The 26,661-nt window shown below is 44.0% G+C and overlaps 1 protein-coding gene across 1 annotated transcript in view; it reads right to left on the bottom strand.

Annotated features, from left to right (window-relative positions):
• EFR3A (EFR3 homolog A) overlaps positions 1-26,661 on the bottom strand; it is a 99,868-nt gene that overhangs the window by 67,356 nt on the left and 5,851 nt on the right. The window contains exons 3-5 of the mRNA XM_019546917.1: positions 21,844-21,971; positions 20,916-21,066; positions 3,927-4,048 (exon numbers count right to left, since the gene is read on the bottom strand). Of these exons, the coding sequence (XP_019402462.1) occupies positions 3,927-4,048; positions 20,916-21,066; positions 21,844-21,971 (401 nt within the window). The remainder of the gene's footprint in view (positions 1-3,926; positions 4,049-20,915; positions 21,067-21,843; positions 21,972-26,661) is intronic.

The following is a 26,661-nucleotide window of genomic DNA, read 5'->3' as shown; positions in this document are numbered from 1 at the left end:
TTTTTTTTTTTTTTTTTTTTTGCTTTTTTAAGGTACAAGGCAATGTAATAGTTAGGGAGCGTGGATTTCAAATAAACAACAATATAGAATGAATTTGGAACCTGGTTAAAACCTGTAAACCCTATATATGCAAAGGCAGCATACAGGTTTGAGTTTATACACACACATCAAAACTGAGTGGAAAAGCAGCAAGTGAATATGCTTTGACCTCTAACAAGGACTAAACCTAATCACTAGCCTTTTATACTACATTCTTTGATATGAAGTTCCAAAGTAAGCATGTAAAAAGCTTTGCAGCTTTAAGGTTTCTATTTGTGATACTCAGCATTTCAGTTAGAAGACTTTTTATGTTAAGGAGCTGAAAGTTATTGCTGAGAGCACCCAGGCTAACAAATCTTTATCTTTTTTGAGACAAAAACAAAACATGAAGAAAAACTACTTCATGACCTTTTAAAAATGAAATCTATTGTTCACCGAGTCATGTTAAAACTTAAGTTTCAACAAAGAGAAAGATAAGGTCATTACTTTATTTAGTTCACATTAATAATTTCCTAGGCTTTTCTTCTTACGAGTCCCTAGGAGCACAAAGGGAGTACAATTTCAAGTGAGTCACACTGGTCAAATACAAGATGCACATTTAAAAAGTAGTATATGCATGCTGTTATCCTGCAGGGAGGGGGAAGCAGCAGGAAAGAGGGGAGGAAGGGGAGCAAGACGGTGGTGGGGGGTGGTCACCAGTGGCAGTACCCCTCCACCTGCCACGGCTGCCGCTGCTGTGTGCAAGCTCCCCTCCCCACCGTTCCTGGGAGGTGGCGGTAGCGGCACGGCACAGCACAGCACAGCACAGCACAGCACTGAATGACAGGGGCTGGGGAGGATGCACAGGCCCACACCTGAAGCAGGGGGGAGGGGATGGGGGGGAACCAGACCTGGAATGATGGGGGTAGGGGATGTGGGAGGGAAAGTGGGGGAGCAGGGCCAGGCCAGGCCTGAGGTGCCGGGGGGGGCAGCATGATGTGGGCTTCTCTCCCCACCCGCCATGCTTGATAGGTAATTTGCCACTAACTTTATGGTTGTTTGGATCTTTTTAAGGCACCACAGTCAATTTGCTTGTGTAGCCAGTCTAAATTTATTGTGCAATTGAATAACATACCAAACGTGTAGAGGGGGCCTTAATGAAGTGCACTAGAATTTTTTGTTTCAATTTGTGTAGGATTATATACCTGTGTAAAGCATTTCGATTTCAAAAAATGCCATGAAAAGGCTATTGCATTAATCGTAACTATCGACTCTTTTGGTAACTATGCTGTCCCATAAAGAATAAATCTGTTTAGTAATATCTTTTATTGGACCAGCAATATAGTTGAGAGAGCTTAGACAAGCATTCAACCACAAAATACCCTTCCTCAAATCTTGGAAAAAAGCAGATGCAGCCCAAGTTAAATGCCAGGTAGAAAAATTACTATTTAACTCCATCATATAAATGGACAGCAGCAGGATAGTGAAAGCTGTTGTCCCCCTGCTCTACCTGTAGCAGCTTAAGGCATTATGCCTTGTAGATGTGTTACAAAGTTGATAGTGTAGTTTTAATAAGTTAGACAAGGATTTGTACAGGATAGTTTAGATAGGGATGAACATGCCTCAGGCTAGATGACCTTCACAAGTCCTTTCCAGCTCTACTTTTTTATGAAGAACATGTGATCACTTACAAAAGGAAGCAGGTCAGTAATTTGCATAAAGATGCACTGTGAATGTTGCTTTTGATTATGACAATACGGCTTTCAGCTCAGTAAGCAGTTTTACTTGCTTCTTTCTCTGCTTGCAATATTTTATAACGTACCTGTGCATAAAGCACAACAGGCTTCCACTATGATTGATTTTAATATAAACATTAAATTCACCTGGATTTTCACTTTTGACAGAACGCTGAACAACATATAGAAAGCAAAGAAAGTCAATTCAATGGTTATGTAACTTATGCTGCATAAAAGTTGTCTAAGATTTCAGAAAATGTTTTGAGCTTTTTATATAAATTCAAGACAAGTGAAAAATGTTTCACTAGGGGGAGCCAGAGACCAGAACGCAGTGACTATGTAATTAAAAAACAAAAACAAGCCACAAATCAAACCACAGAACAATATACTAGTTTATTATTCTACAGCACTTGCTTACACTGTTGATTTGCTGGCCCTCATATCATAGCTTAAGTATTGCGTCCATTCCTGCTATTTAACATCAATCCTGGGCGGGGGAGAGGGAGGGGAAGGGAGAAAGAAGGGGTTTCGTTAGGTTAACACAGGGGCGGGCAATTATTTTGGTCCATGGGCCACACAGGCAGTTCTGGGGAGCTGCTGCAGGTTGGTCAGTACTCCCCGCACCTCCAGCAACAGCTCAGAGCCCACGCATCCTGTGGCTCCTCCCTGCCACCCCACAGCCCCAGCCCTGGTCTGCCCTGCCCTGCCTTCCTTAGCAGCCCAGCAGTGGTGGCTCCTTCTGGCTTCCACCACCACTGGCCCCATCCCTGTGGTAGGGGTGGGCATCTGTACACACAGCCCTGCCCCCATCCCACCCCATGCCTGCTCCAGACTCACCCAGTGAAGCAGATCAGCTCCAGACTAGCCAGAACCTTCACGTGCAACCCCGTCCCACGCCTGCCCCCAAATGCCCGGCCATGCTGAGCAGTGGTAGTGGCTGGGCAGACGCTGCTGCTGGGCCCAGGGTAAAAGCGCTTTCCCCCCCGCCACTGCCAGGCCCTTCTTGCTGCAGCTGCCTGGAATCTGCGCCTGAGCTGCCCTGTGGCTCCTCTCTGCTGCTGTCACCACCACCTCTACCTCCAGGTCCCGTCTGGTCTGGAGCTGCTCTGCTCCACCTGGCGAGTCCAGAGTGGGGAAGGTGTGCACTGGGGTGTGCATGCAGGTCCCTGCCAATACCATGGGGCTGGGGCCAGCAGTGACAGCAGCCAGAAGGAGCTGCTGCCACCACCTCTACTGCCTAGAAAGGCAGTCTAGCTACAGACCCCACTGCGTGCTCAGGGGGCAGCAGGATGTGCCACAGGCTGGGCAGTGCCTCTTCACTGGCTGGATCTGGCTGACAGGCCGTATTTTGCCCACCCCTGGGTTAAGAAATCAGTTCTTTATTTAAGTACAGGTTCATGTTCATTAGAAGCCATGTTTTTATTTATTTTTCTTTTGCACGGGGAATATTTTATTTTACAGAAGGAATTTACTTCACTTCTTAGAAATGTGATTTTCAGTTGGATGACTACTTGAGCTACCACGATCTCTGGAAGACAGCCAGCAGCGCTCAGGGACACCAGTCATATACTTTTAAGGTAAGTGTGACATACTGTTACAGTCGCATGACACCCAAGTCAAGTGACTAGAATCAATTAAACAATTTGAGGAGTACTGATAATTTATACTGTATTTCCTTGCACACGGCAGAACATTTTTTTTCCAAAAAGCCTAGCTGTTGGCAATTACGTTGCAAACTATACGTAAGGAAATAAGAGTAAAAGCAGCATCTGTCACTTTCCTTTGGCTCTGCCCAGCAGAAGCTTAAGTCTGCACCAGATCTAGAAAAAGCAGAATACTGGAGAAGTCTCAGCTCCCTTGCTGCTGGTACTCAGTTACTACTACTGCAAGGAAAGATCTTTTTTTCTTCATTCTGCCTTTCAAAAACAAGGTACATCTCCTATTTGGAGACATGTCACATGCAAGAAAATATGGTATACTGCATGAATCCTACAGCCCTATTGTTAAAGATAAAACTTTTCTTTAGCCACCCAGGGAGTTCTATCAAGTAAGGGCCACTTGACTTGTTTTCAGTTTACTGGCTTTGAATGACCCCTGAACATTATTATATGCTTCTAGTCTACAGTAATATTTGAATAAGAAAATAACAATACAATATTAACTGGCACTTACTCAGTTCGTATTTCTGTATCATCATGACAGGAATGACACATGGCACTGAACCGAGAAACAAAAAAGTCATAGCGTCTGTGATAGGAAGGTGTGTCTTCCTCAATATTGGCAAATTTGACAAACTGAGGAAAGAAAAACAGTATTAGAAAAGTTTTGCAATACATTTTGTAGAAGAAAACTGTTTCAAAGCATTAATTATGAAAACATGATTTTTTTTTTAATCCTCATCTTGTTTAACATTGAATAGAAAAAACAACCATGTTACTGTATGTTGAGTAATAATGTTTAAACATACTAGAGGGTCCTCTGCACTCCCCCAAAGATGCACCATGTGGCACAGGGCCACGCCTTGCCTGCTCCTGTGGCTGGGCTGCCCTGCTGTGGCAGAGACCCTCGGGGGAAGAGACATACTGGTACCCTCTTTAAGTTGCCGCCCCAATTATACTACTTCATGCAGACTTTGTGCTCAGAGGGAAGGGGAAACATTTCAAGGCAAATCTGTAAATGCTGGATTTCATTTTGCTTTCTTCTTTAGTTTATGTATTGGCCTCCTTGCTTTTGGCCTTTCCTTTGCAACTGATGGCTGGAAAACTTTTTTTTAGAAAAGGAAACAGGTTCTTATGAAATCTCAGTTCCAACTGGTAGGGATCTAAACAAGCACATCAAATATTAAAAGACTCACCATAGCCAGTTTTTCAAGCAACTGACACTATACTTATCTTAAAAAGAAAAAATAAGTTTTACTTCAAAAGTTGTTCCATTTAGAGCTACAGTACATTATTTCAAAGTGATCTTACAAGTAACTGCATGAAGTACAACCCAAGTGCAAGTGAGAGCTTCTGAAATCTGAACGTTCAAAATAATGCTTACGGCCTCAAACAGGAGCTTATTTCTAGAGGAAGAAATTTCTCAGAAATTTCTACTGTCTAGTCATGCTTCCAGGAGAGGGAGCAGTAGGAGCGTTCAGCCTGTAGCCACCATCTCTTCCCCTGCTCCTCCAGGTCTTACCAAGACTGGGTTGATCCCTCGTCCAGGGAAGGCATAGGCAGCAGCAGGGGGAAGAGGGGAGAAGAGTGAGGTGTGGTGGGGGGGAAGAAGAGAGGAAGGGAGGGAAAAGGAGTCTTTTACTGCCACTCAACTCCCAGACTGATCCACTGGAGGGGTGTGGCGTGAGGTTGCTGGGCAAAGGTTCCAGGGCATTTCCTAGGCCAGGCAAGTCCATGGGGAAGCATAGGGAGCACTACCCTAAAGACAGTTTTCCTAGCCGGAGCTTTCCTCACGCAGCTGGGTGGTGCACACAGCATTTAAAGTCCGCAGAGCCAGGAACTAGGGCAGGAGAAGCTCGCCGGGGGAGGGGGCTGCAGGAAGACGAGGAGACACCACCCAAGCAGAAGCGGTGAGAAATGCAAGGAGTGCCCAGGTACGAAACAGGGGTCCGGACAGTCTCCCAAAATCAGGGGGTGGCACACGCAGCTAGGCAAGGCCTTAAATGTCTATACACCAATGCTCATAGTATGGGGAATAAACAGGAGGAACTCACCCTCGGAATAGCCAGTTCAGACCCAGACATAACAGGGCTTACAGTAATGTGGTGGGATTCATCCCACAACTGGGCAGTTAGCATTAGGAGCTATAGGCTTTACAGGCAGGACAGAAAAGGAAGGAAAGGTGGGGGAGTGGCGCTCTATGTCAAGGAGCAATACACATCCTCTGCCAGTGGAATGGGGTCAGAGGAGGGGCAAGCTGAAGTGCTCGGGGTCAAGATACAAGGGGGCCGTGGGGAGAGGGAACCAGCGGTGGGGGTCTACTACAGACCAAGGGCAGGAGCTGGACCAGGAATTTTCGGGCCAGCTTGCAGAGGCACTTAAGATGAGGGATGTAGTTGTCATGAGTGATTTAAATTACCCGGACATCTGCTGGGAGGAACAGTCAGCCAGGTCGGACCGTTCCAGGGGTTCCTGGCCAAGATACAGGCCCTCCACTTAATTCAGGAGGTGCGCAGTCCCACCAGAGGAAACGCCCTGTTGGACCACAGGAAGCTGCTCTTTCTGCCTGGGACGGCACTAGGCACAGCTTGCACCTGGAAGATTGGTGGTGCTGCTGGCCCCAGCCAGCAACACCAGCCTCCTGTCATCCAGCAGGCAGATCGGGGCCTGCCCACACCCCCAGGAGGACTGTGGGGGCTGTGCTGCACTGGTCCCAGGGGTGTGGGCCCCTGATCTGCCTGCCACATGACTGAAGGCTGGTGCTGCTGCCTGGGGCCAGCGGCAAAGCCCAGGGCAAGTCAGCTCAAGTGGGGAAGCACCCCCGCTGATTGCCCCGGGCCCCACACCTCCTCAGGCCGGCTCTGGTACAGGGCCCTGGGATCGGGGTGGGTCCCCACGTGAGCCCATTTGCCCCGGGCCCCGCCGCTGGTCCCAGGTGGGAGAACCAGCCTCCTGTGATCTGGCAGGCATATCAGGGGCCCACACCCCCCCAGGACCAGTCTGGCACAGTCCCTTCAGCCCTCCCCGGGGTGTGGGCGAGCTCCAATCCGCCTGCCAGATGGCAGGAGACTAGTGATGCCGGCTGGGGCCAGTGGCAGCACCAATCTTCCCCGTGCTGGGTGTGGGCTGCGGCCAGCGGCACACCAGACACCAGGTGCGGACTAGTCTAGGAGCAAAACGTCACAACAGCAAAACAGTTTTGACGAAATGAAACGGAACAGCGCTTTTGAAATGAAATGAAACTCAAAATGAAACACTGGTCTGTTGAAACGCTGAAGCGGAACGGTGCTGTTTTGCACAGCCCTACTGTTCACCTGCTTCTTGTTCAATCTCTGCAGCTTGAACTAACCTGCAAAGATTGTATCGATTCAGCCTTCAGCTTTTTGACCATCTGTACGTAGCCACTGAATGCATGCCTATAGTTTCTACAAGGAAAGCAGTGATTCTCCTACTAGAAAATGTAATGCCTCTACAAAGCCTATGCATGTTACACTTAAATATCTGTGACATTCATCTAATAAATACCAAATACCAACAGCCATTTAACTGCCTTTTACTGTTTTCCCCCAACTAAACTGTATACCAAATAAAGGCATCTCCTAATGTTTGGTGCTGTTTACTGTTTACTCTGTGTGCATTGTAAGCAAAATTTCTATAGTGCCACTTGATTTGCACAAAATTCTTGGGCATTATAATATAAGCCCAAAACTCCACACAGTTTAATACCAAATGTTAAAAGGTATCTGCAACTTTCAAAGAATAAACTACCAAATGCACTAGTTGGCTCATTTAATAGTTCAAATAGAATGTTTTTATCCTTTTCAATACTGTCTTCCAATTAAGTACAAACTATCCTCATTGGCCATAAAAATCAATTACGTTACAAAAATCCAGAGAGCTTGACCTAAACTAACATTTGGATGCATTATTTCAGATGCTAATTGCATAAGTCCTTCACTAGAAGTCACTGAAGAAGCCTAAGAAGTAGCTGAAACCACAAATCAGTATACTGCCAAAATTATTAGTTCCAAAAGCACTGGAAGACTAAAAGCACTAATCAGAGTAAAAAAAAAAAAGGAAGAGAAAGAAAGGAAGAGATCCTGAGGCTACATTCACTACGTGAAACTTGGGCACTGTATCTGACAAAAATTAGTAACTTTATGGCATCTCAAAATGTCCAAGCAAGCCAAGCCTGTTGACAGATGTACGATGCTTTTTCATGGTAATCAACGGGATCCGGGTTTTCTATTTGCTGTGGCAAAACGCAGATTATCTCCTTTAAAAGGAGAACTTGAATTCTCTCTTTTAAACTTGGGAAACCACAGGTTTTCCCTTGCAGGCTGACACAGTTCCAGCTTGCAAGGAGCTTCTTGGGGCTGGGGGAGGAGTGGGACACAGAGGGCGCCATGTGTATGTGCGACTGCACACATGCACGTGGCAACCAGGCAGTGTGATGGTGAGGAGCTCCCACAGCTTGCTCCAGGTAAGTCTATGAGGGTGGGGGGGGGTGCCCACAGGTAACATGGCTGGGGGGTGGGGAGAGGCATATGATGCCTAGATTTCTGTAGTCACAATGGGGTGGAGGAGTCAGCAGCATGGTCAGACCAGCTCCAACATGAGCTCCCTCCACTGCCCAGAGGGTGGGGTCGGGGCATGGGAAGGAGCACCACGCCACCAAAGTGATGCACCCCCTGCCCGTCTGGTAGCAGTGGGGTGCACAACTCCACACCACTGCTGCACCTCATCTTGGCAGCAACGGTGGTGCGGTCCTCCTCCCTGTACCAGGTCCTCCCAGCTGGGCTGTGGAGACAGCTCCTGCCTGCAACCTGTCCAGCCAAGCTGCAGCCCTGCACCTCACTACGGGCACAGCAATTATATATAGAAGCATGTGCCACCCTGCCAGTGGCCCCACCCCAATCTGCATTCATTGCCTATATCCACTGCCCACCGCCTTCCTCACACACTGGGGGTCTGAGGGCTGGGGGCAGCAGGTCACTGTGAAGGGCAATGGCATATTAGGGCTCCTCAGCACCACAAAGCAGTGGGGGGGCAGGGGGCACAGCTGCTGCTGGATCCACATCTTGGTGAGTGAAGGGAGCAAGAGGAGCCGATACATCCATCTGTCTGTCTGTGTACATATAGATACACCCCATGGAATTATGCACAGAAAAATTCAAAATTATGCACAGGAAAGTATGTGTGCACACCACGATTTTTCACCTCCCTCCCCCACTTGGTACACAGCCCCCAGTGTCAGCAGCTCTGTGGCAGCAAGCAGGAAGCCCTCAGGACACTCGTGGCCATGGCAGGCAGAGCCCTTGGTGGTGCGCACCTCTGGGCGAGTCCCAGGGCCTGCACAGGCTGGCGCAGAGTTGATCTGGCCTGCTGGCACACACCATTGGACCACACTGGGTTCACTCTGTGTCAGCACATGGGAATTGTGCCACTGGAGGTAGGAGCCATCCGCCATCGGGCCAGACAGGTACCGCCAGGTGAGGCTTCCAGCACCCCAGCAGGAAGCTGCATTTGAAGGAAAGCAGGAGCCCTCCTGGCCCAATGGTGCGCAACTCTGCACCTCCATGTGCTGCTTGCCACCTGACTTAATGGTGCATGGCTCCTGGTCCACACGCCATTCTGCTGAGCCAAGCCAGCCCTCCACATGGGGCTTCCAGCTCTCCAACAGGAAGCCACACCTGGAGGCATAGAGTTGTGCATCATCAGGCCAAGCAGTAAGCAGCACATGGAGGCATGGAATCACATGTCATCAGGACAAGTGGGCTCCATGCCTCCACATTCATCTCCCCGCTGGAGGGATGGAAGCCTCATGGGTAGGCATTGAACTGGCCAGACCAACTCAGTGGCGTGCAGTCCATACCCAACCATAAACCACACACTCACCCCCACCCCCCGTGCCCAACCACAACCCCACACCCACCACCCCCCGCTCCTGCAGGCAGGAGCTCTCCTCCCCACTTACCCAGCTGTCCAGTTGCACAGGTCTATGCCTTCACATCATGGAGGTGGAGGCACAGAGCCTGCCATGGTTAAATTATGCAATTATGTGTGGTCATGCCTTTTATGTGCAAAATTGCACGTGTGCATAATTACATAATTCCCCAGGGTGTATACGCAAAGAGAGAGAAGTATCAATATATATTGATATACATTTTAATGATCTCTCTCCCCCTCCATATATACATACATCTACGCTTACATGTAGAAAGATCATTAAATGAAATGCCACTCTATATCAGTATCTCTATAGTGATATATCTTTCTCTCCTTCTCTATATAGTGGCGCTTCCTTTTAATAACAGGGAAATGCAGATTTTGGGGATTTTAAACAGAGAATTAAACACAAAAACCAGGATCCCTGGTAATCAAACAATTAGAGACATTTAGCTTTAAGGCTGAATTTATTATTATGGCAGCCTGATATAACTGGAAGACCAGGGGCACTTGTGTCAAATCTGCAGCAGCCATAACCCCACTATCCAAGGAAAGAAGCAAATTTTACATTGGAATGGAATAAGTACACTTCCAGTCTTACTTTCCTCTTCTCTTCTGACTTCCACAGAAGATGTTTTGTTTCCAGAAATCTCATCACCATCTTATTATTTCAGCTGCTGCTACATTTAGTATATTTCCTACAACTATCTTTTCAGCCACCACTGAAAAAAATGGCTTTAGAACTTGTGGTACAGTATGACATCGCAGACAAGTCTATCACAACTGTTCTTCCTAAAGGCAGAGTATACCATGGGTGTTAGCTTCGAAACAGTTAAACCACCATTATGTCTGCTGCCACCCATTTGTCTGAAGGAGAACAAGATACAAATCAGAGTTTTCGCCAAACGCTATTTTGTAGTTCATTACCCAAGACTATAATTTAGAAAAAAGAAAATCTTCCAAAACAGTTTTTAAACGTCTACTGTTCAATTGTTTTATGTCTTTTTTTCATGCTATTAATTACCGAGCAATGCAATTGGTTCATCTAAAATGTCACTTTCAAGACAGGAACGTAATTAATATTCTACCATTCAATGAGCCATGAAGTTCAGGAAAGAAAATGTTACAGTGATGCTACTAATTTAAGTGTTCAAGTCTGTATTTGTCCAGGTATTTAACAAAATTGAAAGGAAAGTTTAGTATAACAACAATTCAGTTATAAGAAAATTCAAATTTTACAAAAAAAGAAGAAAAAAAAAAAAAGACTTAACAGCTTTTTCATTTAGAATATAAAAAAAAAGGTCCAGGTTCTAGCTCAAACAGATAATGGAGCATCACCTTAAGACAAATGAGCCACTGCACTAGTTTGTTTCTAGTCTTTCAGAGAACATCTTCAAAGTCCAATTTTGTTTTATCTCATTAATATTATATTCATTAAAGACCATATGCAAAATGGTTCAATGTGACTACAGATTTGTGCCTGACCACTACTGCACATAAAAGTTTGAGATACAGAATACAATATTCCAGTCTGATGGACTGTGACTCTCTGGGGCTCGAGCAATTATAAAAGGATTGAGTATGGAGCTTTAGGAATAAAATCTGAAATATATGAAACATTAATGAGACTGAACCAAGAGTTTAAATAAAATATTATTAAAGATATTTCTAACAAGAAATGTTATTTAGAGAACAGAAGAACTGCAGTAGTAAGAAACAAACCAACGTGTAAAATGAAGCTGAAATTAGACCAGGATACAGAGTCCATGATATTTAAAATTTTTTGCTTGGAACATTTGATCTCATCAGGGAAACTTAGATCAGCATCTCACCCAAAGATCATTTATACAGAAGGTACCACCAACTCATGAATTTCCTAGATTTTATATTACTACTCATTTATATGTAGAAGCAGATTAAATGCATATTCTAAACCAAGTATTTGTAGGATCAGATTGCCATCAGCTCACAAGAGAGTTGATTGGGACAATACAAGTCTAAATTTTTCTACAAGCAGAATCAAAGAATACTACTCCATTCAAAAGGGTACTGTCCAGGTTAGGAATTTTTGAAGTTTGTGCATTCAGGTTGTTCAGGAGTGTTATTTTTTATTCAAAAATCACTGAATTTCAGTGTTAAACTAAGTGAGCCCTGTAATTTGCATATCTAACGCACACATTTGTAAGGCACTTTAAGATTTGCTTCAAGATGTAAAGTCCTACTTGCTACTGAAGTTGTGACAAATCCATTACAAAGCTGTGGTGCCTGCACAAGGACACATCTACATAGTTTTTGCATTGATTTAATAATACTGAGGATTAAATCCTTGCAAACCTCTACCTGGGTTATTGGCGCTGCAGAAAAATTGTTTATTAGTGTAACTTTGACGCATTTCTAAACTAGTAACATTAAAATGGCACAAAAACTGTGTAGGTCATCTCGGAGAAAAGCAGGAGAATGCTACATACAAAGGGTTAGCAGACTTCAAGGAGCAGCAGGTTAAAATAACACAACTAAGCCTAAAGGGAAATTCAGTGGCAAAAGAAGCAACGGTTGCAGTAAGAGGGCACATAAGAGAGCAGGGAAGGCTGGAGTGGCATTAGGTAGTGTTGCTACTACATTGCCCTCCATCACCCCAGAATTCCTCCTGACATCCTGGTTCTGTGGGCAGGACACAAAAACCGCGTGGCATGCTGGATCTGGCCTGCAGGCCAGAGGCTGCCAACCCCTGCTCTATACATAAGACACTGGGCTGAATCAAGAGAGCTAGGCTGTGTTCTGAGGTATACACAGGGGCATGTATGTGATCACATATAAATAATTTAATCCCCATACTTCAGTCTTTCCAGATGGGAAAACAAGGATAATAAAGTCAGCAGGGTATTGTCTGACCAAAATGAATTGATGGTCCTTAGAGGAATGATATTAAATCAGTATAATAACACTGCGCTAGGCTAAAAGGAATAGGTAACTTTTGACGCCAGTTGGACTTGCTTTAAAGAATGACAATTTGGAAAGTCTGAAAAAAAGCACTAACAAAAATCATTCTACGGAGCATAAACAAAAAAAAAAAAAAAAAAGAAAATAGTTTAACAAGTTTTTTGGTTTTTTTTTTTTTTTTTTAAGTAATTTTACTTTTAGAATAATGCTGAGTTGGGATTTGATTTTTAAAATATTTTTATGAGTTCACTAGGTCACTTTTCTACAGCCAACAAGTCACTTACCCTTTCAGTCTTTTGTGTTAGTGCCTTTTGAAAATAAAGGTACTGTATTTCATTACCGTGAAACTGGATCACGTAAGAAAACATGATATCTGCATACACGAAGGAGTTCTCATAACCTATACCTAATAAAGCATTAATGAGGTGCTATATATACATATCCCTAACCAAGCAGGGGCAAAAAGGGATTAACCTTTCATTTAAATTTAAGTGCCCAAAGTGAAAAGCAGCTGCAGAGAAAGCTTCAGGCGTCAAACCAAAATCTCTGAAGCTAAAATGTAGCTATTCCTGTCTGAAATGATTAGTATGTTTATTCAAATAAGAAATAAGATGAGTTTTTTCCCCCCTCATTCAACATGGAGAAAGAGCCCATTTTAGATTCAACTACACGTTAAGGGTGTGGAGGAACGGGCAGCTGAGTTTATCTTGTGAAACACGTTTGCACACTTCACAATCCTAACAAAGTGTGGCACCGCTGAAAGGATGCCAAGGCACCCTGCAGGAGAATCTCTGGTCTAGCAACTTCATGCTCAGCGAGCAAGGCCATTAAGCAAAGGAGTTGCACTCTGGGATTCTAGATGCATCTTTTGCAATCACTGTGAAAGTTCACATACTCATGACCTGGCAGCTGCATTTTCAAGATCGTACAGATTACGCTCTGTCCAGGAGCTTATAGGGGCTGAGTGGGTCTTGTCTTCAATTGCTCCTGCCAGCAGCCAAAGGACTGTGCCACCTGTCACAGGAATGAAAGCAAGGAAACTGTGCTCTCCCAGCTGGGGCCCAGACAGCCATGAGAAGGAAGAGGAGGAACTAGGTATGTTTGGTATGTGGAGGGGCAGAATACATGCAGCAGGGATGGGAGAATGAGAAAGCACAGAAAAAGAGAGCTGGACAAGCAGGTCTCCAACCATTAAGAAGAACACATTTAAACATATCTAGAATCAAATAGAGTCTACAATTTACACTCTTCTATGGGGAATGAACTGCCATGAAACACTAACAGAGTGTCTAAAAGTTCTCCTTTCTAGTGATCTGTCCAAACAACCTACCTGCTACTCTTAGTCCATTTACTGAAGTGGCAGAGCTTAAGCTTAAGGTATTGTAGACCTTAAGCTCTGAACGGTGCTAATGATCAAGGTAGGGGAAGATGGGACCAATATGACTTCACAGAATGGATTTAGATCACAGACTCAATATGACCCTGCAGTGTGATGCAGTTGCACAAAAGGCAAATACAGTTTTGGGCTACATCACCTGAAGCATTAGGTGCAAGACACAGGAGGTGATCGTGCCTCTCCTCAGGCCTGGTTAGGCCATATCTAGAGTACCGTGTGCAGTTTGGGGCTCCACATTTTAAAAAGGACATGGAGAAGTTAGAGAAGATCTGGAGGCAGGTGACAAAAAGTGATAAAAGGTCTTGGAAGACAAGTCATATGAGAAGAGGTTGAAGGTAACAGGCATATTCGGTTTACAGAAAAAGTGCTTAAGAGGTAACATAAGAACAGGCTTCAAATATCTGAAGAGCTACCATAAAAGAAAAGGAAAACCTTTTTCTCTTTTGCTACAGAGAGTAGGATGTAGACCAAAGGCTTAAAGTGGCAACAAAATAGATTTAGATTGGATATCAGGAAAAATTAAAAACACTTCTTCACTGTTAGAACAGCAAGGCAGTGGACCAGATTGCCTAGAGAAGGTGTGGGCTCAGCATCACTGGAGGTATTCAGGAACAGGCTGGCCAGTCACTGGTCAGGGACGCTCTAGGTATAGCTATGTCTATGCTACGCTACGTGCATTTCCTATATTTCTGGGCTTTGCTGGTTGCTGCAAGGGGCCAAGAGGGATTTTTTCCCCTCTTGCAGCTACATGCATCAGGGTTTTTTTTCCCCAAGCTTTTCTCAGAGGTGCTGGGTGCCAGCTGCAGCCATGACTGGGGATATTGGCTGGGGTGTGCCAGTGCTCCTGCTGGGACTTCAACCTGAAGGTTCCTGGCGAGAGGGTCTTGCCCCTCATCTTAGGATCAGAACAATTGCCATGTTTGGGGTCAGACTGGTACACAGACTTTGGCTCCCTCTATAGGGGGGGCATGGACCTCTTCCATGGGTCTCTCAAGTGTATTTTGACAACCCTTACAGCAGCAGGACACTGGCTGCTGTGGCCCCCTGCTTTAACTGTGGCAGAGTAGGGTGTTATGTCTGGTGTTGTTTTAGGGTTGACCATGTAATTTTGCTAAGAGATTAGACGATGGATTTGTATAGGATACCTTGCATAGGGATGATCCTGCCTGTCCATGATTCTACAATTCCTTGATTTTTCAAGGACTTTTTTTTTTTAAACTAGAAAGTTACTTCCAAAGCATCTAAAACATTAGGTTTGCACTCAAAAGTTAAGACATTCCAGGTTTAATGTTGTATCCTTGTGCACATGCATCATGATGTTGTCTAGTTATGTGATTATTTTATTTCTCTCACCTCTACCTCATGGAATGAATGGATTATTAAATTTTTTTATCCCCTACTTGTTCTGTCAAATTAGTGTAATTGCATGATGGTTTGACAGTGCACATGCAAAAACAGGTTGCAAGTAAGGCTGTACAAGCAACATTAATTTTGCATCCTCCAACTTCTAAACACTCTTTACAGTCTTAATAGTCTTTAACAGTTTATTTTCGTACATGCACATTTTAGCTCTTCTGATAATTATGGATGTACTTATTAAATATTTAACTATTGCTTCGGTGCCATAAAACTGCCATTTTTACTTTCTTTAAATTTCAGAAGGTCAATTAATACTCTGTTAGAACTGCTTTTCAGCTCACTTAAAAAAAAAAGATTGTTCAGCTGTAAACCAAATATTACGTTTCTGCAATATCACTGTAGTTAGTCTGGTGACGAACAAGATATAGAGGTTGAATGTTTCACAAGACAACTGGGAATGAACTGTTTTACATTTAAAGTATTAATTCAATTTGCCGTATAACAAATACAGCATCTCCTCCCTAAAATTACTTTAAGCCTTGAAAGAATGCTAAAGATATACAGGTAAATCTGTTGGTTTCTTCTGAAATACAGTTTTTAATTTATTTACATTTCAGTTTTTTTCTTCTTAATTAGCTCAGAAAAAAGGTAAACTCTGCAGACACTATAATTGAAACCCATTAGGCCTAGCTTAATAGATCACAGACGAAAACTTTGCGTGTTTAAGATAGCAGGGTTGCAATGCTGATGTAGCCATGATGTTTCCAGGGAATGCCCAAGAGCCAAAGCTTTTTTCTTTTATCTTTTATTAGACCAACTATAAAAGTTGGGAGAGCTGTTGGACAAGCTTTTGGGTGTCGGGTGCCTTTCCTGTTTAAAATGTCATTTTGGTCTCCACTACGCTTTTGAAATCTCTTTTGGCAGAGTCCGAAGAAGATACTCTACTTCAGAGAATTCCACAAGTACCCTCTTAAATGGCTGCCATCTCACCTTTCTTAGTATAACTGAAACTACAAGCCACCCTCTTCATTTACCTGCTCCTGACTTCATTTCTTTATGTCTGCTAATTGCAGAGGGAGACTCATCATCCTCCCCGAGAGCAGCTTGGCTTCACTCCTCTTGTCAGAACGGAAGATAGGTGCCCATTTGAAATGGGGGATCATAGCAGAAAACAGTATTTCCAGTCAACTGTTTAAAGACTACCTGTGTTCTACTTCACAATTCAGAGGACTGGTTCTTTTAAAACAGGCAACTCAAAACTCAGTCATTTTCATCATATTCTAAAAGCTAACATTTTCATAATATACCTGGCAAATTACCAGGCCATTTGGATCAACTTAAAATAAGATGCATAATAAAACTGAGTTCCCACCCCATAGTTAAAGTGACAATTGTCTCTTTATAATCTGTATCCCATGGTGTTCAAGCTGTTCACTCCACAAACAATTTAGTGACTGAATTTCAAATACTTTGACAGAGGAACAAAACTGAAAATTTACTTGTGCTTAAAAACTTTAAAGCCAACATGCCTAAAATCCTTGTCAAAATTTGGAACTGTTAAGCCTAATAATGCAAGACCAAGAGTAATAGTTCTCTTCGATTGCTAGTAATTTGAATATTGCAGCTCGAAGTACTACATACATATTATGGTTCATGTGCAAAACCATTTGGGTTTCTTTATGAATTGCTTGGCTGCTGAAATTCTGCAAGAGCAGTTTAAGAGCTAAATTTAGACTTCCCGTACGGTTTCTAAAGGAAAGGCTGCTACCAAACAGCATTCAGATTTCACATTTCTGGCACCCAAGAAATTTCATGCTGTTTCCCCACATTTTCAATATCAAGCACATACTTTCCAAACTCATCTTCATGGGCTACTTACTTAGGAGTAAAAAGATGCCACCAATTTGAAACCTGTTCCATTTAAAAAATAAAATTCTAAGCTTCAGGAACTGTAATACCATGTTAAATTTGTCACTGTCTTGTAGACGTATGATTTCACTAATAAAAACACCTGCTCCTATTGTTTTGGGAAAGAGTTGTAAAAACTGATAAAACTGCACAACTACCCAAAGGGATGTCAAAGGCATGAAGGAAGTAAATGAAAAAGTAGTCAACATTTCTCTCTGGAAGAACAAATATTTTAAGAGCCCTTTAAAAAAAGGATAAACAGCTGTCAAGTAGAAATGTGCTTTTAAAAAAACAAAAAAAAAACTTGTTGGAGAAAAGATGCAGCACTTTAGAGCAGTCACAATTAGTAGTCACCTCCTGGTCTTATTTTACATAGATCTCAGCACTGGGGGACATACACATGCCCCATCCACCCCCACAGAGGCATGTTCCAGACCTGAAAGTCTGCCATTGAGACTGCTTCAGACTTGTCCTCATCACATGCCCTTGAGCCCTCTCACCAGCCAACACCCAAAGCTGGAATATGCCTGAAGATTAGAGATGGGCATGGTTTCTTGGGTCTACTGATGCTGGGGGACACTGCTGCCCTGATAAAGACAAGACCTTTGTTTTTGCGTGTCTTTAAACTGAAAAGGAGGTGGGGAGAAACTGCATATAGTGGTGCAGAGAACTTAGGCTGAGATACTCTGTCCCCAAGCTATCTGAGCTACAGAGGTCAGAAAAGCCTTGATGATGGCAGGATCACAGATATAAGGCCTAAAACTGAAGAATTTAATCTAGGCTGGCTTCACTGGAAAAAAAATGACACTTCCAGCCACTGTGTGGGGCTTCTTTCCATTCACTGAGGTATGGCTGTGAAGTTAGCAAGTGAAAATGAAGCCGAAATAAACCATTTAAGATGTTGCACACCACACTAAAAGCATGATTGCAAAACAGTTTAGAGTTGAAGGCTTTTGTAACCATAGCCAGCCTCAATGAGCAGAAGTACACTTGTCTTCTTTAACTTTAATCACTATTAAAAACTTTGAGTTCAAGTACATGTTGAAACAGTAATTTTCAATCATTTCCATGGTAACCAAATAATTTGCAACAGAATAAGCAGTTAGCCTGAAAAAAGAATCCTCTCATTCAGTAGTTAGCAATCTGCACTCCCCTCTACACAAACTGTGAAGGTTGGATCCAACAGTGTAATGGGTTTTTATGTTCTCATTAACTTCCAAAGGCAGAACAGATTACTTGTTAGTACCTCAATAATGAAATAATTACATGCAAATGACCTAATTTCTGACATTATGAAAGAGTCTGTATTTACCTATTTACCAATTCAAACTGGATCTCCCATCAACTTGAAATAGCAAAGTTCAGCCACATGCCACTCACTATTGGGACTCTAATCACAGAAGGGATTTCAACAGCAGGCAACAAACTGGCTTTAAGTTTCCACTATGTTTCCCTAAAGCCACTGTTTACACCTGTGCCCAAACACTGACCAAAATTGACCTCTGCTGTTGAAATTATGTTTGAAACTTAAACATAAAACTTTCCTTGTAAATTGTTTTGTTAAATCAGTTTAACTCATTCTTCCACAAACTGAAGGAAGGCTTATGCAAATGTGAAACTGGCATCAGCCTGGCACTACCATAAATTAGACATTATCTGGAGGCTAAACAGTTCAGCCCAGTAAAAAACCACTGCCCTGCTGGTCTTTGCACAAACCAGGATACAGATCAAAGCCTGGAAGAGACTGAAATCAAAGTGCTACAGTAGTTTCATAGTTTCTAGGGTCGGAAGGGACCCGAGCAGATCATCTAGTCCGACCCCCTGCCATGGCAGGAAAGAGTACTGGGGTCAAACGACCCCAGCAAGACGTTCATCTAACCTCCTCTTAAAGACCCCCAGGGTAGGAGCCTGCACCACTTCTCTTGGAAGTTGGTTCCAGACCCTAGCCGCCCTGACCGTGAAGTAGCGCCTCCTGATATCTAACCTAAACCTACCCTCTGCCAGCTCGTGACCGTTATTCCTGGTCACTCCTGGCCATGCTCGGGGGAACAGTGACTCCCCCAATGCCTGCTGATCCCCCCTGACTAGTTTATAACAGGCCACAAGATCCCCCCTCAGCCTTCTCTTTTGGAGTACAATTATTCAAGAATCCAGTTTTGTTGCAAAAGCAGCTTGATGCACGCAAGGATTCCGGGAGCGTCTCCTTTATAAATCCTTTTCTTCAGGAACTGATCATTCGGCTTAAAATCAAAACTACAACTTGCAATGTGGATTTAGTTTAATAAAACTGTGCTTTGTGGAGTCCAGCCCTTGAATGAATAAACAATTTCAAGTATTTCCCGCTATTAAAACCAGCAATATGACCAACAGATATGAGTTATTGTAGCCCAAGGGTATCCAACCTATGGCACAAATGCCACAAGTGGCATGGGCAGCTTTTATGTGGCACATGGCAGATCAGGGCAGAAGCCTGAACCACAAGAAAGGAAGCAATCAGCAGATCAGCCAGGGGGCACAGAGGTGGGAGCAGAAAGCAGAGCAGCAATTGGGCAGGGGAAGGAAATCAAAGTGGTGCTTGGGAGGGTTACGAACTTATGTGTGGCATCATGCCTGCCAAAAACTTTGCCCTCCACTGCTGTAGCTATTTCAGTTGCAACATGGAGACAAAACTAACTTACCAAAGACATAAGACCACAGTTCATCTAGTATGGTGCTCTGCTGAAGTGTCCAGTAACACATTTCAAAAGAAGTTGCATAAACTGCTCCCCACCCCTCCCAAAAAGACATCATGGAAGAATCTGCTCTCAAAGTTATCCAAAAAGCAAGCCTGTTAAGTGTCATATGCCCTTAAAAAAGCCCAGGTTTACATCCTATCTTTCTGAAAAATGATAGAGTACCTAGGTATCTATAATGGTAAAATAACTTTAATACTCCTTTTTGAATTCCGTTAAGCTACGCATCAATGACATATTGTGGCAGCTATACAAAAGGTTTTGCACAGCATAAAAAAAATCCATTTAATTATTTCCATTAGTTGCCTTTCAGTCCAATTTGACACCACCTTACCCTTATATTATGACACAGGTTAAGCACGTGCAGTTTATGTAATATATATAGCATTCTTTATTCTGCAGATCTGTATCAATGAAACAGAACTGCATATCATGTCATTTGTAGCCACGCTGTCAATTCTGTTATTTTTATTCCATTGTTACACTCTATTTAAAGCATTGCTGTACCCTGATCCTAGGTCTTCAATGGAACAGTCACAGCCATGGCCATATTTTTCCAGAGTAATTACTGTTAATTTCAAACCTCACAATGCGTCTCAGAATATTATTTCCTAATTTTTTTTGCCTTGAATGTGTGCAAATTGCATGCGTTATGATGCTAATTCACTTAGCTTTACAGAAGTGCTTCAACAGCCCACAAGCTTCTTAAATCTTGACTAAAATCTGTATCACTTGCAAGTTCTGCTACCTCCATGCTCACCTTTTGTGTCATTCCACTGATAGACGTGTTAAATATCAATCCTATCACAGAACTGACGGTAGAGGGAGGAACCTTACCCATACAGTTCAACACCAATCATTAATTAATTAGATTCTGTCCAAAATAGTTGTTATGGGCAGTCTCTCTCAACATGCAATTATAGTAGCCATCTGAAGGTGTTAGCATTATATAATAGCAGGAAGTATAGCTATTATTGCTGCAAGAATCCAGAAGTATAGGATGGGCTCTATAAAATGAAACCAAGAATACTAGATTGCAGTCGCTAGTGAAAAATTCAACTCCAATTTACTAATAAAACTTAGTACTACTCAACATACTTTTAGTAGAATGACTATCCATATACAGTGCTTGTTTTTAATATTAAGCATAAAGGTACTTGCATATAGCCATTTTCTTCAAAACAAGATTGACACTTGAATGTAAAATGGGTTTACTCACAGAATTGGTTCCAAGAACTTGAAGTTTTGGTTCCCCCGACTCCAGCAACTTGGCCACCATGTGCAGAAAGCTTTCCACAAATGGTTTTATGCTTTGAGAATGGCAAGCCATCAGAAGTTGGTCCAATGCCTCCATGGCAATTAAAACATACCTGATAATGAATGAATGAAGAGTAAGTACACACCTTCATGTTAGTTTAGACAAAAGGAAGCGTACCTATTATTGCCATTTTGGCTAATGGCTCTGTCATAAATAGACAAAATCTATGATGGGCATTTTAGCAAAGATAGGAACACAATGCAAATAGGATGGTAAACCAATTATTGTTGCATTCAGTGAAAATATACAGACATTTTTCTTTCATGTTATTTTACTTGTATCCCCCTTATGTCCCACCCTAACTGCCAGCCAGAGATTCCCTTCCAATTCTACCTGTTACTAGTTTCATCGTGTCTATCACTTCCCACCCGATACTCTTTTCATTCATTTCAATGTTCCTCCTTTCTAATACCCTCTTCTGATCTCCATACTACTGTCTTGCCTGTACCTTTCAAGTTCTCATGTGTTCCTCCCATTTCAAGGTGATGAGTTTAATTCAGATATATGGAAATTCATGCAATAGTCAAACACTGGCTTGTATAACAATTCTAGCTCAAACAGCTGGACAAACTGAAGGGAAATGTACTGTGCAAAACTCCCAAGGCTAGGAGTTAAACTCAGTATTAGGTCCCTTTCAAATCCAACACTGCATACAACTTCCTGGTTAAACTTTAAAATGCGTTTGGCTAATCGATAACATTATACAAATCCACTTTCCATGAGCGTGAACAATACCTTGGTTTCTGACTTAAATGGCTCGGTGTAGACCAGTACAGTAACGACAAAAACAGGTTGCTATCAGTAGCTATATTTATACCAATTTTCTTACCCAAAGCGATGTCTAACGACATCTCTGCTCAGCCTCTCTGCTAGGTAAGCACCTATTCGATCCAGCTTCTCTGGAGCAGAAACTGCATAGAAGGTCAACTTCTCCATATCAGCTTTAACAAGGCCATCCTAATATAAGACAAACAGTTCCTTTTTAAATTCACAGAAGTAAGTGAAAACTTGCATTCTTCAGTTTTTCCAAAAAATGCGCAAGTATTCAGTCCATAAAAATTAGAACTATGCTGCTGAAAGTATAGAAAATTGGGACAAATGTCTCTGGACTAGGAGCAAGCAATTATTTTGGGTGGAGGGCCACTTAATGAGGTTTGGTGAGGGCTGCATGGATAGTCTCTCCCTTTGACAGTTGTCCCACCCCATGGTCATCATCTTGGGTTAGTTGTCCCACCCCTTAACCCCTGATCTTTGTCACCAGAAGTCCCTCCCCTTGCCCCCTGGAAATATTCCTTTTGGGACGGGGTGCCATCTTAGAACCAGAAAAAAACCCACATCACACAGTAAAGTCAAACACCTACAATAACATACTTAAATTGTATTACAAAAAATATTTTTGTCATGATTTGTGTTTGCATACTGTATATAGAGGTGATTGCATAATAACTCAAACATATATTCTCAGTCTTGTATAGCTTGTGTGTGTGTGGGGGGGGGTAGGGTGTCTATGGTGGGTGCGTGTGTGTGGTGAGGGGCTTGGGGGTGTCTGTGTATGGTAGATGTGGGGACATAGGGTATGTTGGGGGGTTGTATATAAGTGGGGGGTTGTGGGGGAAGGGTGTGGGTGTGTGGCTTTGTGGGGTGTGAGGACCAAGGGTAACAGGGGAGTGGGGACCACCCCCCATACACAGTAGGAGGCAGGGGGCACTAGTGCCTGGCAAGGCCAGCGCTGCGCATTGTAGCAAGAAGCGCAGCCCCCACCAGGCCATCTGCTGCGGCTCTCCCTGCACTCACGTGGCACAGGAGGGAAGTCCCACAAGCTGAAGCCAGCTCAGGAGGGGAAGGCAGCCAGCTTCACTGCATGGGGCTTCCCTCCCCTGCTGGGCGAGTGTGAGGAGTAATGTGATGGATGGCCTGGTGACCCTGCCAGGCACTAGTGCCCTGAAAGCCCCAGCCTGCTGCTGCTGCTGCTGCTACCTGCCACAGCTGCACGCTATGGGGGAACATGGCAAGGTCTCCACACCCCCATCCTCCCTGATATCCACACGCCACCCACCTGAGCTCTATACTGCCACCACCACCCCCTGGGCACAGGCTCCATGCTGTGATGCTGTGGTCAGACCCAGCTCTATGCTCCATGCTCTGTGTTTCAGCCCAGTTGCAGATCAGCTCTACCTCAACCGCTTCCCTTCCTGCTGCCCAGAGCCAGCAGGAGACTGGGGAAGCTGAGCAAGTCCCTGGCAGCGGCAGCCACGCCTGGAACCTGCTGTGGGTGGAAGGGCCTGCCCAGCCAGCAAAGATGGGAGTAATGTGCAACAGGGTATATTGGAGCATGTGTATACCTGGGGCATGTATACCCTCGTGGGTGGAAGAGCTGGGCAGGGCATAATCTGTTGGTGGGTGCTGTGGGCTGAATGAGAGTGCCTGGCAGGCTGCATGTGGCCCGCAGGCTGCATTTTCCCTACCCCTGCTCTAAAGCATAAAATACAGAATTAGCAATACAAAAAATTAAGCTTGATATTTCTAAGAAAAAAAAAAAGAGATTGATTTTAATTTGCCCGACTGTTCCAACAAGCAGATACTTAGAAAAGGTTCACAATCATCCTTGACATGCAGAATTTTCCCACACAAGGTATGTTTAATAAAGTTCTTCAAAATACCATTAAACCAACTTAATGTCAGCAGTGTCAAATTATTTTTTTAAATTAAAATTCTTTGTATAGCCACAATAACAGTTTATTTCCTCAATGTCATGTATCAGACAGAACTGAATGATCTCTGTACAAAGCAGCTCCCTCCCTATTTGCCTGTATTATATATAGTGTTTAAGAAGCTGATACTATTGACTTTTAACTGCCAGAAAGTATTTATTTATGCATTGGGTACATTTGCTGCCCTTTCCAAAAAGGGCTCTGAGAGGTTTACAATAAGACATATGAAGTATTCAGCCTAACCAGATGGTAACTTTTGGACTATAAACCAAACAGGGGTTAAAAAGATAGCGACTCCAAAACAACCTGTCCAATGTATCTTGTTCACCTGAGTTTCCAACTTGCAACAAACAGGAATATAGGTGTTCATCAAATTCAAAGAAATACCCCTTTTTCTAATGAATCCTAGAAATTTTGTGCATTTTGCCCATCTCTACTATTGATGTCAAAATGAAAGACCAGTTGTGATTAAAAACCTTGGCATCTCAACTACAAATTCCATTCCATCTACTCACTAAAGTAACATTTTCAAATGTTTATTTTCTGTCCACCAGCATCAATGAGAAAAGTCACCAAGAGACTACATACCATTTCCCCCCCACGCACTTTTGCCTAAACTTCCCTTTGATCATTTCATATTTCACTAGGCTGAACAAGTAAGGTTAATTACTGTGGAGAAACATCATGGTGATTTGGAAATGTTACATGCATCCTAAACCCTGAGAATAACTGCATTTTTGCAGTGCTACTGAGGCAGAAAGTTGTGGTTTTCTTGACATTCCTTCGACACATACATACACAATCTGTGCCAGTGCACCATAAGCCACATCACATTACAAAACAGTTTACAAGCAACCTTTAACAAAAACTCTGGAGTAGTTTTGAAACACAAGCATTTAGACATTTAGCATTACTGAGCACTTGCATCGAGCTGTATTTGTAAGGAGCATGGACTGAAAGGGATACAAATACCCACTTCAGAAAGGATGTAGACAAAACTGGAGAGTCCTGTGTCAGGAAATGAAAATGGTGAGAGGGCTGGGGACATGACTTCTGATGAAAGGCTGAGGGGTGTGGACTTATTTAGTCTGGAGAAGAGAAGACTGAGAGGGGATTTAATAGCATCTTTCAAATTACCCGAACGGTAATTACAAAGAGGATGGAACTAGACCAGGGATGGGCAATTATTTCAGCTGATGAGCCATTTAACGAGTTTTGGCAAGCTGCCGAGGGCCACATATACAAAATCTTTCAGAAGATATAATTTTACTAAATTATAGATAAAAAGCCAATCATATTCTAAAAATCAACCATCTACTATAGTTTAATTTTATTTCAAAAAATAATTTTTGTCCCAATTTATTTTGTCCTATGTATGAGTAGGATATATAGAGGCAATTGCATAACAGCTTAAAATAAAGTTTTACTCTTGTATATGGTTTGGGAGGGCGTGGGGGGGAGGCAGGAGAGTGCGTGCATGTGGGGGAGCAGGGGGAGACTGCCTTAGCACTAGGTCTTGGGAGCCAGGCAAGGTGGGGGAGCAGGTTGCACTTGCAGCAGAGCTTGCCTGGGAGGTTCAGGACAGAAGCAGTCTGCCCCCCTGGCATCCAGGTTGCAGCTGCCCCAGCAATGCTCTGCGTGGGGCCGAGCCCTGCCCACTCCCACCCATGCTGCGCTCCTGCCTGCACCCGCCAAAGGCCCCAGCCCCAGCACGTAGGTTCCCAGCGCAGCTGCAAATCGCCCAGGTACTGTTCAGTTCCCCCTGCCTCTAGTGGCTCATCCTTCTGAGCCACTCCAGGCAGCAGGGAGCACTGGAAGGGGTGGTGGCTGTGAGGACGTATGCTGGGCACAACACACCCAGCCAGGCAGGGGAAAGCTACAGCCAGGCAGCTCCTACCCCAGCACACGGGGTTCCAGCTTCAGCTCCCACCACCTTCCACCTGCTCAGCTGTATGCAGGTGGGTGCTCAATGCACTGGGCTGTCAGAATGGATAGAGGTCAGCCAGCAGCTGGAGCTGAAGCCCTGTGTGCTGGGACAGGAGCCACCTAGCTGCAACTTACCTCCCATCTGCCTGGGCATGTCATGCTTACTACCTGTCCCCACAGCTGCCATTGCTTCCTTGTACAACCTGCTGCCCAGAGTGATGCAGCAGGGACAGAAGGAGAACCTGCACTGGGAACAGCCCCGCCAGGAAGCTGTGCATGCTGGATGGGGCTGGAACCACTGAAAGGCATAGACAGGAGCATGCACAGGCTGCCCCAGGAGGGCACAGGTGGACCTCAGCCCTATGCACAGAACCGCAGCCTGGATACAGTCACCCCCCGGCAGGACTGATCCAATCAGTTGATGGACTGGATCCAGCCTGTGGATTGTTTTGCCCGCCCCGGAGCTACCCTGTTTTCCGTGATGGCAGATAAGAAAACAAGGACCAATGGCCTCAAGCTGCATTAAAGGAAATTTAGGCTTGATACTAGGAAAAAAAATGTTTTCACGGGGAGGGTAGTAAAGCACTGGAACAGGTTATCCAGAGAGGTTGAGGAGGTTTTTAAGACCTGGCTAGACAAAGCTCTGGCTGGGATGACCTAGCTGGGGACAGCTCTGCTTTGAGCAGGAGGCTGGACTAGATGACTTCATGTGGTCCCTTCCAAACTTAATTTTCTATAATTCTATGTTACTGCAGAGAGTCTACGCAAGTGAAGTGATAACACATAATCTATATCAGAATGGGTAATTACTTCAGGTGGAGGGCCACTTACCGAGTCTTGGCAAGCTGTTGAGGACCACATGGGTAGCCCCGCCCCTTGACAGGTGCACCACGCCCTGGTCGCCATATTGGGACCACAGGTCCCACCCACTAACCACCGACCTTTGCCACCAGAAGTCCTTCCCCTTGCCCCCAGAAATATTCCTTTCAGCAAGGGGTTTTCACATCTCA

The sequence above is a fragment of the Crocodylus porosus genome, unplaced genomic scaffold (genome assembly GCF_001723895.1).
Source record: "Crocodylus porosus isolate Cpor-Errol unplaced genomic scaffold, CroPor_comp1, whole genome shotgun sequence".
In the NCBI taxonomy this organism is placed as follows: domain Eukaryota; kingdom Metazoa; phylum Chordata; order Crocodylia; family Crocodylidae; genus Crocodylus; species Crocodylus porosus.
This window is presented reverse-complemented; position numbering and strand designations above follow the sequence as displayed.